Below are 15358 nucleotides of genomic sequence, written 5' to 3'. Positions count from 1 at the left end.
TTATTTTCAATTACCTTTAAGTATAAATTGAGTCCCAGAGGCAGAAAGTCGCCTACCCAACACGGGCACATTTTAAACATGATTGAGTCACTTGTAGGTCAAAATCCTCTGACAGCACAGGGATTTTTGTGTTGTTGCTGTATCTGAGATGCGGACAGCATCGTAAACAGAATTCTATAGCTTGAACTTCACTTAAATTTCCCCTTGAGCTTACAACTGGCATAATTTTGATACCAAAACCAAGTTGGAATAACCAATACATAAAAGAGAACTAAGTAGAAAAAAATTTTTTTTTCAAAATAGAATCCCAAGCTCAGAAAACTTATATGAGGGGTGCAGGTAACAACGAGTCAAATTAAACAACGGTGCCTGAATTTACAGGCAGGAGGCCCACTTCTCTCTCTCAAGAGGCAGACGGTCAGCTGAAAAATAGAAACATTGTATCAATAGAACACTCCAAATTTTAAAATTGCAGTCATCTTTGTTCATGCAGTATCAAATTAAAAAAAAAAAAATCCCAAACTTCGAGATAACCCATAAAACTAACAAAAGGAAGGAAAATTGTTGCCTAGATCTTATGACCTGATTGACGATTGAGGGTCCTGGTGGGGCTGTTGAGAATGTTGCTCATGGGACCGAGAGGCCTGGAGTTAACATGAGATCAAGTTTGTGGACCCTCAGATTAGGGTCCGCGCTGGCTTCAGTCCATGAGGTCTTGGGTCAGCAGCTTCAAGAACATGACAGCCACGCGAGAGGATCCCCACACATGGCTACCTGGGGTTTTGGCCCAAGTTCTCTGTTTCACTCAATCTCCTTTTAAGTGGTATTACTGGTATTACTGGTTTGGGTGGTGATAAGTCTCTTTAGTATTAGCCACCACTATAGGCAGTGGTCTGTAAACAGACATGGACAAACAGCAGTGCCGTATGTGACCCAGACTTTAAAAGAACGGGCGGGAGGCGATGGTGGAAAGGAGGTAACTCTTCCCCAACACGTGTCAACAGACAGCTCCTGCTCTTCTAATGCTCTATGTCCATTAGGAGAGAGTAGGGCTTGTCAACAGGACGCTTACAGAAAGAAGAAGCTACAGAAGAGAAAAAAGAAAGGTTCAGGTTCAAATTTTGATTCTTAAAAGGCTTAAAAAAGATTAAAAAAAAAAAAAAAAAAGGAGCGTCTCTACAACAAACTGTGAAGGAACCGCAGTGTGTCAGTAAAGAGGTGACTCTCAGGAGCCCAGCTCGGGGTGGGGGTGGGGGGCAGTGGCGGTGGCACGGGTACCAGAGGCCGGGGAAGAGGATGCCCCAGCTGGGCCGGGGCCGTGGGGCGCTCATCAGGGTAGGAGGGGAAGGGAACGGGGTGGGGAGGAGGGAGGGTGGCAGAGATGGGATGTGCGGTGCAGACACGACGTGGCAAGCGTTCGGGCGGAACTGGTGCTGCCCAGGTGGTAACGTGTGAAGTCCAGACAAAGGCAGGAAAGCACGAGACTCTTTCATCCCTCTTTCTTTTATCCAACAGAGGAAGCATGTGTACATTTGCATATCAAACGGTGACTAAAAAGAACTCACAAAAGGGCACACAGTGTTTGGGTAAAAATATATTTCCCCCCGGGGGTAACGTCTTGGCACTAGTGCTAAATGCATAGATGGCCTGGCCGCCATGCTCCTGCCTTAACAGACACCACATCACCGGGGACGTCCGTAAGGGATTACTGTCACACTTCCAAACAGGATACGCTTCACATCGATACAATTATTTTAGTTTTTTAAAAAAAAGACACGTGTCTAACATGCAGTTTACATAGATGACAATTCGGCATTAACACTGAAGGTAGATTATACAACAGTTTAAAAAACACATTGGTTATTTTCAAACAGCAAAATGACAATGAGCTACAACTACAGTTTAAGGCATATCAGCATAGTTTCAAATGAACAGAGAGACAAAGTTCTAATGCTGTTCACAGCTTCATCTTCGATTTATTTTAAAAACTCCCTTCATACTGCCATATGCTCTAGACTTTGTATGCCACCACTTCCCCTAAAGAGTCACCATCTAGGTTTCCTGTCCCCAGAACCAAGACTTCTGGAAGCTGAGACTCGACCACCTCAGACACTTGCAAATGGCAAAGCAAAGGGACCTGAACGGATGGCTTTGGGAGGACCACACAGAGACAGTATGACGTGGGCTGGTGACAGCTGAAAAACCCGACTCAACAGTTTGCGTGTGAAACACGTATGGACATGTCCGGAGGGAGGAAACTGAGTCTGCCTGTTGGAGATGCACAAGACAGCAAGAGTGAGTGTTATTGCTGGGGGACCACAAAGCAGAGACGGAAGGAAGGTAACAGAAACCTGCGCCCAGCAGTGTGATAAATGTTCTCCTGGCTGAGGTGGCCTTTCTGGAGGAAACCTTGACCAATGAATACAGGGCCTAAGCTGGGAAAACACAGTCTCTGAGCTGCCAATAAATTTTCAAAAATGCGTCTCCACCACATTCTCACTGCGCTTACACCTGTCACGGGTAGCTAAGGTCCCGAAGCAGCGAAAAGATGGTCTTTATGTGTTTCAACAAAAGATGTGGAGAGAGGCCAGCAAGAGCTATCTGGCAAAAAAAAAAAAAAAAAAAAAAAAAAAAAAAAAAAAAAGAAAGAAAGAAAAGAAGAAGAAAAAGGTGATCCTCAGCAGTACTTAGCACAAAGGAAAGACCATTAAACCAAGGTCACCTAAAGATTTCGCAGTCATAAAGGCAGCCTAGCATAAAAGAAAAAATTTCCTCTTCATTTTTTTTTTTTTTTCCAGTGAAAGGGAGTAGTTTCTTATTCTAGCTTTACCAAGAACCCACTGTGACAGCCAATGAACCCACATCGCTGGGCAGAACACAGACTGGGGTTAGTCATTTCTGATTCCCAGTCTGGAATCAAGGAAGTAAAAGCTATCTGTTTCTTGTGAAAAAGATACAAATGTGGGCCATTTGAAATGCATGTGGGGTTTTGGTGGGGTTTTTTGTTTTTGTAAACGAAGGCTACGCAAACCACTATCTCCCTACCCACCTTTCCCAATGGTTTCCCTAATTTAAAAAAAGTCAAAAATACCTCAAAGGTTTCTTACTTCTTACTTACATGCCAAGGCGGAAAGCATATCCAATTAGATTGGAGGGTATCATTTATTCCGTGCAGAGCCAAGGACTGCTGTGAAAAAAGGCATAGGTACAGAAAGAAAAGAGGCAGCAATAACAAACCAAACAGGCGGAGGAGCAGGGGCAGAAAGAAGTTCAGAAGCAACTCTTTTTTTTTTTTAAGCTTCTATATGTTTCCTTTGACGTTTTATTCCCTGACTCTCCAGATGATTTATTTTTCTGCGAAAAATTGAATGGGGGGAAAAAAATCAATCCAATCAATCAACAATCTTGGAATCAAAAAGTCAGCTGGATGCCTCCTGCGGCTAGGCTCACTTGAAAAGGGCTTTTGTGATGCATGGAAAATGACAACTGCATTTTTAGAATTTAGAAGTTATTTTCTGTTACAAGGCACAAAATGCTCACACAAGCAGTGGTTGGCGCAAGCATACAACACAAGCGTTCAAGCTTCTGTCTGGTGCAGAGCATCCGAGCAAATTCAGCCCATGGTTAGAATCAGCATGCTATCTCATATCTGGCTGCTTCATTGCTAGCTTCAGACTAAAATCATTTAAAAAAAACAAAAACAAAAACAGAAGCAAAAACAAAAGCAATGCTCCAGTAGCTCCTAAGCCCGTCTGTACACCACTATTGTCGCTTCTGGCTTAGTTTCCATCGAAGCTTAGTCTGGGCTTCCACGGAACTGATCTCTTACTTGGCCTAATTAGGCCAAAATCAGTTCATGGAAGACCATGCTTTCTTTCCCCTAAGTGTGGTCAAGGATGAAGAGAAGGGGGAAAAGACTCTCTATGGGAATCAACCAGAGACTCATTCATTTAAAAAAAAAAAAAAAAAAAAAAGTGTGTGTGTGTGTGTGCAGTGTATTCTATCCTATTTACTTGATGTCTGATTAGTGAAAGCCAAAAGGAAAATGCAGAGGTGATGCATTGGATTCATGAGAAATGTTAATTCTTTCGAGTAAGAAACGGGAGGCTACGAAGAGAGGAAGCTCGGGGGGGAAACATCCAGAGGATGGAAGACCAGCCTGACGGAAGGCAGAGCCTGGAGAGGAGAGCAGGTGCGCCTCCCACAGCAGCGCCGAGCGGTCCAGGTCCTGCCTACGGCTCCGTCTCCACCCTCGCCCACAGGCCACGGGTGGAGCACCAGGGGGAGCACGTCTCGGCGAGGAAAAAGGTGAGGGAATTCCTGCAAGACAACTGCGCGTGCAAGAGCAGCGGTCCTATGTCTTCGTCCCTTTGCTGGCAGACATCCAAAGCAAACCGTGCAGGGAAAGGGGACCGGAAGGTCCAGGGCTGCGCTCTTGACTCACGGGCGTGTGTCATGCCCTCCCCGGTTCTACCTCAGCATGACAAGGTCCCCTCTCACTTTCTATGTGAAGTCTCTCTGGACATGTTCTTCCCATACTTATTGAAAAATGTTATTAGAAGCACCAATATCCGGGAATCAGTCATTAGCACCCCCGCCCCGCCCCGCCCCGCCTCAGCCTGTGGCTTTGGGCGCGTTTGCAGAAGACTGGGTACATTGCAAGGAGTGAGCGGGTTGTGGAAAGCCCTCCGAGCCTTGGTAGAGGATGCTTCTCCTAAGCAAGGGAATAACAATCCGGCCTTGCAGATGGCACTCTGGGAGAGGGTCAAAGTGGCCCTGATAAAAGCCAACGGAGTCATCGTTTTCTTTTTACAACCCAACTTGGCCAGGAATTGGGGGGGGGGTTCAGACCCATTTTGAAAGCCATAAGTGGAGACCGTCTGAACAGACCCACAAGCCAATAATGTTATTACAGTAATTAAAAAAAAAAAAATCCAAGGCAAGCTTATTCCCCATTCTGCCTACAGACAAAGCTGCCTTGGTCTGGGCCAGGTGTGGCGAAGAGACAGAGGGGGCCGAGGGCCTTTGCCATCATGGGGATGAATCATCAAGAAAAGCAAGCTGCTGTCATGGCTATTCGGCTGCTGAGGCGGCAACAGGTTTTCCTCCTTCCCGCTTTCCAAAGCAACATACAAGGAACAGAACAGGCATGCTTCCTGCCGCCACTTGGGACAGGCATAACAGGCAAATCATTTGCTTTCCAGAAACAAAGTCCCGCTGCACACAGCTTTTCCTGTTATTCTCTTGTTCTACCATTTTCCACCACCCAAAAACAGTCAGCAACATGAGTTAATAGTTATATGGTGTCTGGGGAAAGGGGGAAAAAAAAAAAAAACTAAGAATAAAACCAAACTAAAAGGACACAGATGGCAGAGATACGATATTACTGCAAAAGCAGGTGAATGCGGACCATCCTTTGGCTTGCCAGGCTTTATGTGAAGCTTGCACTGCAAGTTAAAAAACAAAACAAAAAAGTTAGAAATAATAATAAACTAAAAAGAAAGAAAATTAGGAGCGCCAGCACCAGCATTTGGTGATGGTGAATGCTCATGCAATGATTATGGAACTGACAGAAATTAAAACCAAAAATTTGAGTAAGCTATTCTACACGACAAGCAAAAGCAAAATCTCAATACCGAATTAGAGAACACACAGTTAGTTTCCATTTGCATGTAATTCAGAATTCACGAGTTGACTTCTTGAAACCACTATATGTTCTGGCAGAACGATGTGCTGTTGGGAGTTTCATTCAAAAGACACAAAACCATTATCTATCAGATTTGGGCATCACATCGGTACTGAATAGGAGCTGCGTCTTCCACTTCTGAGCTGCTGGAGTCAGAGAATAAATATGCCAGAAATGTCTTTGAACAATTAACTGGGCAACTGGGATACAGTGGATGGAGGACATGCTATTGATCTACTTGGGAGGGGGAGAAAAAGAAAGGCCAATCATTACAGGGTCACGGCTGCCGCAGGGCCAGGAGACTGCCCCCCGCTCAGGTACCAAGCGGCACCAGATCCCCAGGTCCACAGGTCTCAATTGAGGCAAGTCCAAAACATGCAACTTCATTCCTTAGCAAGAATAAAACTATTTTGTAACAAAGAGCAAAGATGAGTAGATGAATGGGTACACTGTAGTTATCAGATGGCAGGTCCAGTTTTAAAATGATAGGTTTTAAAACTTCCCTTTGGAATGGATGCATCTTAGCCAGCAAAGTGCCTGCTGGCAGCTGTGCAAAGCTCTCAGAGCAGGTGAAGGCCGTCTACGGAGCAACTTACCCTCGGGCAGTCCCACCACTGAGGTGTAGCCGCAAACAAGGAAAGTGACTTGGTGGCCAGAGATGGCAGGAGGTGGGGGTCCAGCTAATGGCAGGGCCAGGGTTAGTTCTACCTTGTCTGTAATCTTAGGAAAGCTTATGTGTTCTCATGCCACTACAGGTCAGGGAGAAGTGCAAAGCCTTACCTACGTTAAAGAGGGAGCGTGTCATTAGCATAGAGAAAACAGAATTGGAAACTGTTAGAAAAACGGAGGTAAGCTCTGAGGTGGAAAAATAGACAGCAGGTGAATACACAAGCATCCCTCTCTTCATTTTCTCCCTTGCCCTTGAACAGAGCCAGCTCCTAAGCGGCGTGTATGGCAACTCCAGCATCTCCTCCAGCTACTCGAGGAGAAAAGAGCTTCCTGTTTACTTTCAAAGTGCTGTGCTGGTTACCCTGGTTACTGTCTGTCTGTGGTCCCCTCTGACCAAAACTCTCCACTGGCAGCAAGAGAAGGGATTTTTTTTTTTTCCTCTTTTTTTTTTTTTCCTTTTTTTTCCTTTTAGACCTCATGCCTCCAGTTGGCACTTGCTTTCGCTATGTGAACGGGCAAGGATGGAAAAGGTTAGGAACCCAGAAGAAGCCACCAAAAAATACATGCTGTCGTCAGGCACGAGATCTGGTGACGCCTGTGTCCCCAATTAAGTCTAGTCCATTAATGACAAAGGAGAATGTATATAAATAAGGCGAAAATAGAATTCACACATACGTCACATGAACTTGAAAAGCATTAGGCGTGGCTAAGGCCCGAGGTGGGGGGGGAGAAAATCATCTAAAATGGTCAAAAGGACAAGAAAAACCTCCCTACGTGGGGAAGTTGGTTATTACATGGACTTTTTAAAATGGAGGCACAATGCTGGTCAGCTCTTGGAATTTTTATTGCTTAAAGGCACATCCAGTATACACGAGAATATCCTTAGAACAGTGCTGGTCTTTTATAAACATTTTTAGTTCTAAAACATGTACCTTTGCACACTTTTGTGCTTCAGGGTGAGAATAACCTGACTTTGGGTTTCCTAAACCGTGAGTCAGCAGTTTTTTCTGTCTCATTCATGCCTATAGATGTACACACACACACACACACACACACACCCTACACCCCTATTTTTATCTTGGGTTAGTTTGGATCAACAAGGGTCTGAGGCCAAATGGCTTTCGTTCTGTCTTCACTGGAAAAATCACTCATCTCTGATCATGCCTGGGGAACGCTCTGCCCACCTGCGGAGCTACAGTGTGCTTTCTTGAGCTGGATTATTCTCTAGGTAGTTACTCTTAGACTTAATCCAGCATGACTAAATGTTTAGCCCCTGGAGTCCTTTGGTCACTTGGTCTGTGCCGACCCCAGTCAAATCCCAGCCCACCGACACCGACTTTCAATGGCTTAGCAAATGGGCTTGCTCCCCTGCTCACTCCTCATATTTTCTGCTGCCTCAGAGCCTGGAGAGTCCAAGTCCGTAAGGCAGAATTTCAGACTCTCTCTGTGTCGCTGACATTTTGGCTTCGACAACAGGCAATGCTGCAAGATTCCTGGGGGCCAGTCTGCATGTTCACGAGATGAAGTCACCCCCACTGTGACGCTCACTCCCCTGCGATAGGACTTGATCGCCCTGACTGCCGTGAAGGCTCCATCCTGCCTGCTATGTGTGTGTAAGAATGTAATTCTTTGCCTACTCGAGTCCCAACATTTTGATTGTTTCCTTAGTTGTCAGCCTCGCTCCTAGAACCTCAGCATCTAAGGAAGAGCAGGAATCCTGAAACACACTCTGCATTGCCTTCTTGCTGCCCTGAGAGGCCACACGCGAAACGAAGGAGGGTGGCACCCACGGGCTGACCACGAGGTCCTGCTAAGGTTTTCCTCCAAGGTCTCTACCTGACCACTGAGCTTACTGTCAAACCCACAGTCTTGTCATAATGCGGCACCCTCTCGTCTTTAAGGGCGTCTGGGTAAAGCTTCAGATCACAGGAGAATTTCAAGGAAGGCCCAGGTCTCCCACTGGATTCTGCCTGCTGCTATTCGAGGATCATAGGAAGCGACAACTCAAGAGCAGACTCTGACCCCTGGGCACCTTAAATCAAGGCCATCTTTGAAAATGCTTTTGTGTGGCTATAGCTGGGTCTGGAGAGTTGGTGAAGGTGTCTTAACTGGATGCACATGTTGATCCCAATGTCACAATAAAATAATTTATCGTGTCACTGAATTTAGAGGAAACCTAGTGGCCACTAGCAGTTCTTGCAAATCTGGCATTCGGGGGACGACACTTTCAATGACTGGCGTCTCAGGCCTTACAACAGAGAATAGAAAAATAATTCTAGCAGTCCTAATCTTAGGATGCTCTTTATCAGGAGCCCATGAGGATTGTCTGCAGAAAGTAGAGAAGAGAAATAAATACACTGTCTTCTCGCGAGTCCTAGGATTGGTGCAGAAGATGCTACTGGAGACGATAGGTCACCCTGGTCCTGATGGCTAGACCGTGTGGGCAAGTTTTATAAATTACTGTTTGTGTACCCTTTAGAAATACTTTAAAAACTCTATCGTCTTCCCTGCACGGAAGAGAAAAATACTTGCTCTCATCTTTCTGGTAACAGACCAGTTTCCAGTCTGTAAAGGGGAAAAGTAGAGACATGCAAGAGGGAGAAACTATTAGAGGGCCCCCTGTGCGGGGGTGGCACCTGCTTACTTTTTCTTGTCCTTGTCTTTCTTGGTCTGCTGGGCCCCAGACTGCTGGGCCTGGGACTGGAGCAACTGAGCTGCCGCCTTCTTCTTCTGGAAACTGTTCACCTCCTCCTCCAGCTCCTTCTTCTTGTCCTCCACCTTCTTCTTCTCTTCTTGGTGTGTCCGCTTGAGGAGGTCGAACTTCTCGTGGAGCTGGAGAGAAGAGGAAGGGACAAGCTTGGCGAAGAGAACCGGACGCTTACTGGTTCTGTTCAGAAACAGAACACGCGTGTGCCCCTGCCGGGCCCCCAGGATGGGAGCGAGGGGCTGGATGGCGCCCAGCCAGGGGATGTGGGGCACCCCGGGAGCCCTACCCTCCTGACACTTGGATCCCTTGGAACTAAGGCGGATCCTTGTGCACTTGGCTCTGCTAATAAAATCCATATTCCTTATAACAAGTATAAAGAAGAAAATAAAAATCACCCATGCTCCTAATAAGAAGCTCACCCTAGGGATAAGTGTAGTTCTTGACTTCTGGTCCTTTTTCGAAACATACATTATACATTTACTTGGAGACAGCCACACCACAGACATCTGCACACAGGCTATTCAAGTAAGAAGAGGATGGGAAGAAAGTTCTGGCCTTTGACAAACTGAACTTAGAAAAGCATCACAATGTGGAAACAAAAACAGGAAGCAAGAAGGGAGGGAGGGAGAAAAAAATTCTTACTAGATAATTCTAAACTTTTACCCAGAGCCCTCTTGATATTTGAAGCCAATAGCGAAGAAGGCTCAACTTCCCTTTCTCTGCAGCAAAACTACATTGAGGGCTTAGCTATTTAAATCACCTCTAAGTTTCAGTAGACTTTACAAAGATAAATTAACAGGGGACGAGGAGGAAACTATTTAGACAAGTGCATTTGGAATGTATGAAGCTCTCGGTCAGGCACTGGAGATGCTCCTTATCTACCATCCAAGGCAAACCTCTCTTTCGGGCTCACTCTCTCGAGGGAGGAGTGTCACAGCAGAAAGGTGGGATACTCTAGGAAGCAGTTACCCTGGTGGGGGTGTGGAGGATGAGGGGGAGTCCGCAGGATGCTGGATACGGAGCAAGCACCCCAGTGGGAAGCCCGCATCCCCCATCAGCACACGGGTGAAAGGCCCCCCGCTGCTTAGCTCACTGAATCGGCAGACAGGCTAAGACAACACACAACAGTCCCACGAGCCCAAATCTTGCGTTTCATCACTTGTAACCTGAGGAAATATGGAGCTTCAGGGGACAGGGTCTGGAGACCTAAGATCTAGCTTTAGTCTTGGCTTTGCTCCTAACAAGGCAGCTGACTGAAGAACACACGTAACCTTTATGACACTCAGTGTTACCATCTGTGAGATGGGGACAAGACTGGCTGTCCTTTCTCTTGCCCAGGTTTGTGGGCCGCTCGTGGGATAGACTGTATGCAGCAAGTGCTTAGCACAGCCCGGGGCCTCTGGGTCTTCCCTTCATCGGAGGACACGTGGCTCACCTCTTTCTCTGCCTCTTTCAGTTCAGCTTCTTTTTCCTTCACTCTCATGACAAACATCTGTCTCATTTCTTCTTCTTTCTTCTGAAGTTCTCCCAGAAATTCATTCCTTTTTGCTTCGTAGGTCTCCTGAAGGCTATTCAAAGCCACAAACCAAGAACAGTGTCGTGAAATTGCACAGTAAGAAATTCCAGTTCAGACCGTGTCTACCCAGCCACTTCCTCAAACTAGGTAAGGCTGCCACTTACCAGGTTCAATCAAGGACACATAAAGTGGTGCCATCTTCTTTTCAATTACGTGGCGATCAGAAGGACAAGCACATCAGGAGCCAGAGATGAGGCAGCCAGCTGGGTGTAGCACTAATGGGTCAAGCTGCACCCACCCCATATTCACAGAGGGGAAGCTTGGGCTGGCCGGTATCTCCCAGATCAGACTAGCACTGGAACTGGTTGGTTTTGGATTCAGAGCAACTTACAGACTGACTGTGGGAAGGGCACAGCCTTGCAGCCTCAGTGTTCCCTACAGAAGATGTGGATACGGTACCTTCCAGGGATGTGCTTAGAGGAGGTAAGGGTGGGCGGAGTGAGTCAAGCATGAGACGAAGCCTCAGGGCTCAATAAATGGTCCTTGCCCTCCAGCCCCTGATTTAGAAGAGAGACTCAGTGAGCCCCCTGAGGGGACAGCAGTATAGCTAAAGACACTATAGACAACGGCTACTCTGTAAATGATATTATCAGTTGTAAACAGAGCTGGGTGGCGTTGTATTTTTCAACCTCGGCCTCCTCCTGACTGCCTACAGAACTTAGAGCCCAATTTTTTTTTTTTTTTTTTTTTTTGTCTTTTCTAGGGCTGCACCCGCAGCATATGGAGGCTCCCAGGCTAGGGGTCCAATTGGAGCCATAGCTGCCACCCACAGCATCGCAGGATCCGAACCACATCTGCAACCTACACCACAGGTCACAGCAACGCTGGATCCTTAACCCACTGAGCGAGGCCAGGGATCGAACCTGCAACCCCATGGTTCCTAGTCAGATTCGTTAACCACTGAGACATGATGGGACCTTCAGGGCCCAATATTTTAAAGCAAATGCCATGACTCAGTTTTACCTCCAAGTCAGAGAAAATATGTTACAGAAAAGGCACCTTTGGTAACACAACTTAGAGACAAAGACACCCACACCCACATTCATACAGAGAAACATTTGCCAGAAAGTACAGTTTCTCTCTCTCTCCCCGCTTGCAATTTCCCTGGAACAAGCATTGTTACAGTTAACACAAGTCTGCAGGGTTGTCCACCTTTGCCCAGGGACCAAATTCATCCGAAGGGCTGCTTCCAACAAGGACAGCCCCTGTGGGCGACCCTAAGCTTGGGGCTCCCCAGCATCCACACTTGTCCACGTAGAAGGAGACAGAGGAGATCCAGGTGGTGGGGAAGTGTGTGCGTGCGGATATATGCTCATAAAGAGCTACACACTTACAAAATGTGCTCGTTAGCATTGTCCATGCTTCTATAGTCAACACTTCCATTGGCTGCTGAAAAATAAGGTTTCCTGAACCAGGAGTGTTACCCATCAGTAGGCAACCCTGAGTTTGGAGTTTCTGGAGATACATTTGGCTTTCACACTATCTTATGAGACCACACCAACTTTGGCTGACATTAATGTTGGCTAATATATATATATATATATAGTACATTTATACATTATATTTATACATAACATTAATTTATAATTAATTTAAACACATGACATATTAATATTAAATATACCACATGTTTATAAATATATACTAAATATTAACTATACTAATTATATAATATACATAAATATGTTTATATGTTTAAATATACATTAATATACATATTTATTAATATAAATATATTTTGTCTTTTTAGGGCCACACCCAAGGCATATAAGGAGGTTCCCCAGGCTAGAGGTCACATTGGAGCTGTAGCCACTGGCCTACACCACAGCTCACAGCAACGCCAGATCCTTAACCCACTGAGCGAGGCCAGGGATCGAACCCACATCCTCATGGACATTAGTCAGATTTGTTTCCGCTGAGCCACTATGGGAGCTCCCTAAGGTTGGTTAATATTAATTGTGATATTTGGACATGAAATATAAGCTACAGCGCCATAGAGACAGAGAAATGCATTGACAACAAAACTATAAAGTAATCCATGAATTTGATTTTGCTTGATAACATCTATAATAAACACTTTATCACTATTATTTGGGTCAGAACTGCCAAAGGCAGAGGATGACTTGGCCTTGCTATGAAATCTGAGGGGGGGGTGTGACCCAGTTTTTGTTGATTTTAAGATAATGAACACACTCCCCCCTTCTTTCTAACCAGAGGGGGACACTCCTGGGTCAAGAAACATAGTCTGCCAACCACTGCTTGTCTTAAACATTCTGAAAAGTCCTTCAACTTAAAAAGATGGTAACAAGGAGTTCCCATTGTGGCTAAGTGGTGACAAATGCAACTAGTATCCATGAGGACTCAGGTCCTTCCCTGACACTCCTCCCAGGTCACCCTGAATTCACAGGGGCGAAAAGATGTCTATGAGCCTCCAGGAGTGATGACTTCAAAGGTGAAGCTCTGGGAAGTCCCTCAAGTCAAGTGTGGCCTTTGCCTTTCCCTAACTGTGCCATCCTGCAAGCAGGTTCCCTCTTGCACCCTCAGGGCCAGGATCTCCCCTGGGGAGGGGCCAGGCCCTTTGCAAAGCAGTGGCTTCCAAGGAAAGGAAAGCCAAGTTCACTGCACCTTGCTATCTGCCAAGGCATGGGGTTTAAAGCCAACTTGCATTTTCCAAATAAGCCCGCCTGCCCAGGAGGGCCGCTGGAGGTGAGCAAGTGGGGTTCTCAGAGGAGAAGCACTACTTTTCTATGTCTGCTCCGAATATACGGGATAAAGAGTAAAGAACCTGTAGCTCCAATGCGAAGGGAGAGGCAGCAGAGGCGCCCAGCTGCAGCTGCAGCAGGAAATCTTGGCCCTCCAGGCTTCCCGGGATCCCAGGCAGCCTGGTGGGTGGAAATGGTGGGGGGTAGCAAAGGGGCCTGATCACAGACTCCAAATTCCAGAGGTGAAAAGAGCACAGCTGTGTCGAACAGTTGGTAGCATTGATGGAGGTCAATGACCTCTGCACTTTCACTTCTGCCCTGCCCTCTAGTCCAGGGGCCAGCAAATTACAGCCTGAGGGCGAAATCTGGCCCCACCTGTTTTTGCAAATCAGGATAGAGCCACGCCCATTCACACCTTGGGGTCTCGGGCTGCCTTCACACCACTGGGTGTGACAAAGACAGCTGGGACACAGATTGCAGGGGTCCACAATGCCTGGAACACCTCCTCTGTGGCATGTTCTGGAACAAGTCCTCTCACTAGATCTAACTGTCCCCCAATCTCCTCCAGTTCCTGGTTTTACAGATGAAGAATCGGAGGCCCAAGAACAGTTCTCCTGGGTTCCCTTACCCTGCAGCTCTCTGCCAGACCGCCCCTTTCCAATAAAGTTTTTCACTTCGTCCAAAAAATAAAGAACCCGAGGCTCAGACAGGTAAAGAGTTGGGTAGCGGCAGGGCGGAGCCTTGAACCCAGCCTGCTGCCCCCTGGCCCAGTGCCTGGGTCTGAATGAGGGGGGGGGCATGTGGGCTCCATTCTCCTGGGGTTCCTTTCGTTCCATCTCTATGTGTGTGTGTGTGGGGGGGAACCTCTATGAAAAGATGAAGACAGAGGCACCCTCTGCCCTGCCTCAGAAAGCACACTTCATGTGGCTGTGGACGGCCAGTCACAGCTCCCAATTTGCATCACTTAGTCCCACACCCGTTACAGAGATGACGCAAGCGGTTGTCGGTCGCCCCCACCCGTCCCCTCTGGCACCCATATCTCAGTCCAGCAAGGGGTTCTGTGATGCACCAGCCCACCCCTGCCCCGCTGCCTGGGGGCCCGGCAGCTGGGTGCCCTCCTACCTGAAGGGTTTGCTGTCAGGATCAGTGTCCTTGAACCCCATCTCTTCGAGCTTGCAGCGCCGATACAGTTCATAATGGCGGGTGTGAGTCTGTTCTCGCAAATCTTCCATGTTCACACGGATCAGCATCTCCCGGAGTTTCACAAAATCGCAATGGTTTTCATTCTCAACTGCAAAGGACGGGGACGAAAGCGGGGAGGGCGCTCAGCAGCCGTGTCACTGAAATCGGAAGTGACGATTCCAAGGTGTTGGGACCATCAACCTCCTGAAATCTGAGGTCTCCGAGCCGCCTGTAGGTCCCTTACCGGACCCTCCCGACGCCCTTACAAGACAGGGCTTCTGACGGCAGTGACGGTGACTGCCGAGGGGGACGGCAACTGCCCTGTGCCCGCTGGGGACAGGGCCCCCTGGAGGAGCTTTAAAAGTACCACCTCGACTTCGTAAGCAATTCTGCCAGGCAGGCCCTGGGACCTGCTTGGCGGACACAGAGGGTGGCTCTGATGAGGGAGGGAGCAGAGCCCACATTCAGACACTGTCTCCAAAGCCAGCTTGATTTCTACTCCTCTGTGCTGTCGAGGCCCGTATAAGGCAGGTTTTATATAACTCCTTTAATTTTATCAATAAGACTATGAAGAAAGTTTTCTTACTGTAGAGAATTTGGGAAGATCCATGAAAAGGGTCACTGTCTTTCTTTTTTGAGGGGCCACACCTGTGGCATATGGAGGTTCCCAGGCTATGGGTCCAATGGGAGCTACAGGTGCCCCGCCCACACGGCAGGCACAGATCAGGCAACGCTGGATCCTTAACCCACTGAGCGAGGCCAGGGATCCAACCCGCAACCTCATGGTTCCCAGTAGGATTCGTTTCTGCTGTGTCATGACGGGAACTTCCTACAGC

At 47.3% G+C, this 15358-nt stretch overlaps 1 protein-coding gene across 19 annotated transcripts in view; it reads right to left on the bottom strand.

Annotated features, from left to right (window-relative positions):
• SEPTIN11 (septin 11) overlaps nucleotides 1–15358 on the bottom strand; it is a 91102-nt gene continuing 75744 nt past the window's right edge. The window contains exons 7-12 of one of the 19 annotated variants that reach the window (XR_014812752.1): nucleotides 14463–14631; nucleotides 10498–10630; nucleotides 9000–9187; nucleotides 3119–5447; nucleotides 583–1084; nucleotides 1–422 (exon numbers count right to left, since the gene is read on the bottom strand). Coding sequence is in view for 7 of the 19 variants with exons in the window: in XM_005666781.4 (XP_005666838.1) it covers nucleotides 3163–3187; nucleotides 9000–9187; nucleotides 10498–10630; nucleotides 14463–14631 (515 nt within the window). In the remaining 12 variants the exon portion in view is untranslated. Of the gene's footprint in view, nucleotides 1085–1581; nucleotides 2602–3070; nucleotides 6467–7181; nucleotides 9188–10497; nucleotides 11556–12517; nucleotides 14632–15358 lie in introns of those variants that run through there. The other 18 variants (XR_002346719.2, XR_014812756.1, XR_014812755.1 and 15 more) reach the window with 18 other exon arrangements.

This window comes from Sus scrofa, chromosome 8, assembly GCF_054392235.1.
Source record: "Sus scrofa isolate SSC_HxYL_T2T_F1_AM1 chromosome 8, Sscrofa_HxYL_maternal_Yorkshire_Landrace_v2.0, whole genome shotgun sequence".
In the NCBI taxonomy this organism is placed as follows: Eukaryota; Metazoa; Chordata; class Mammalia; order Artiodactyla; family Suidae; genus Sus; species Sus scrofa.
This window is presented reverse-complemented; position numbering and strand designations above follow the sequence as displayed.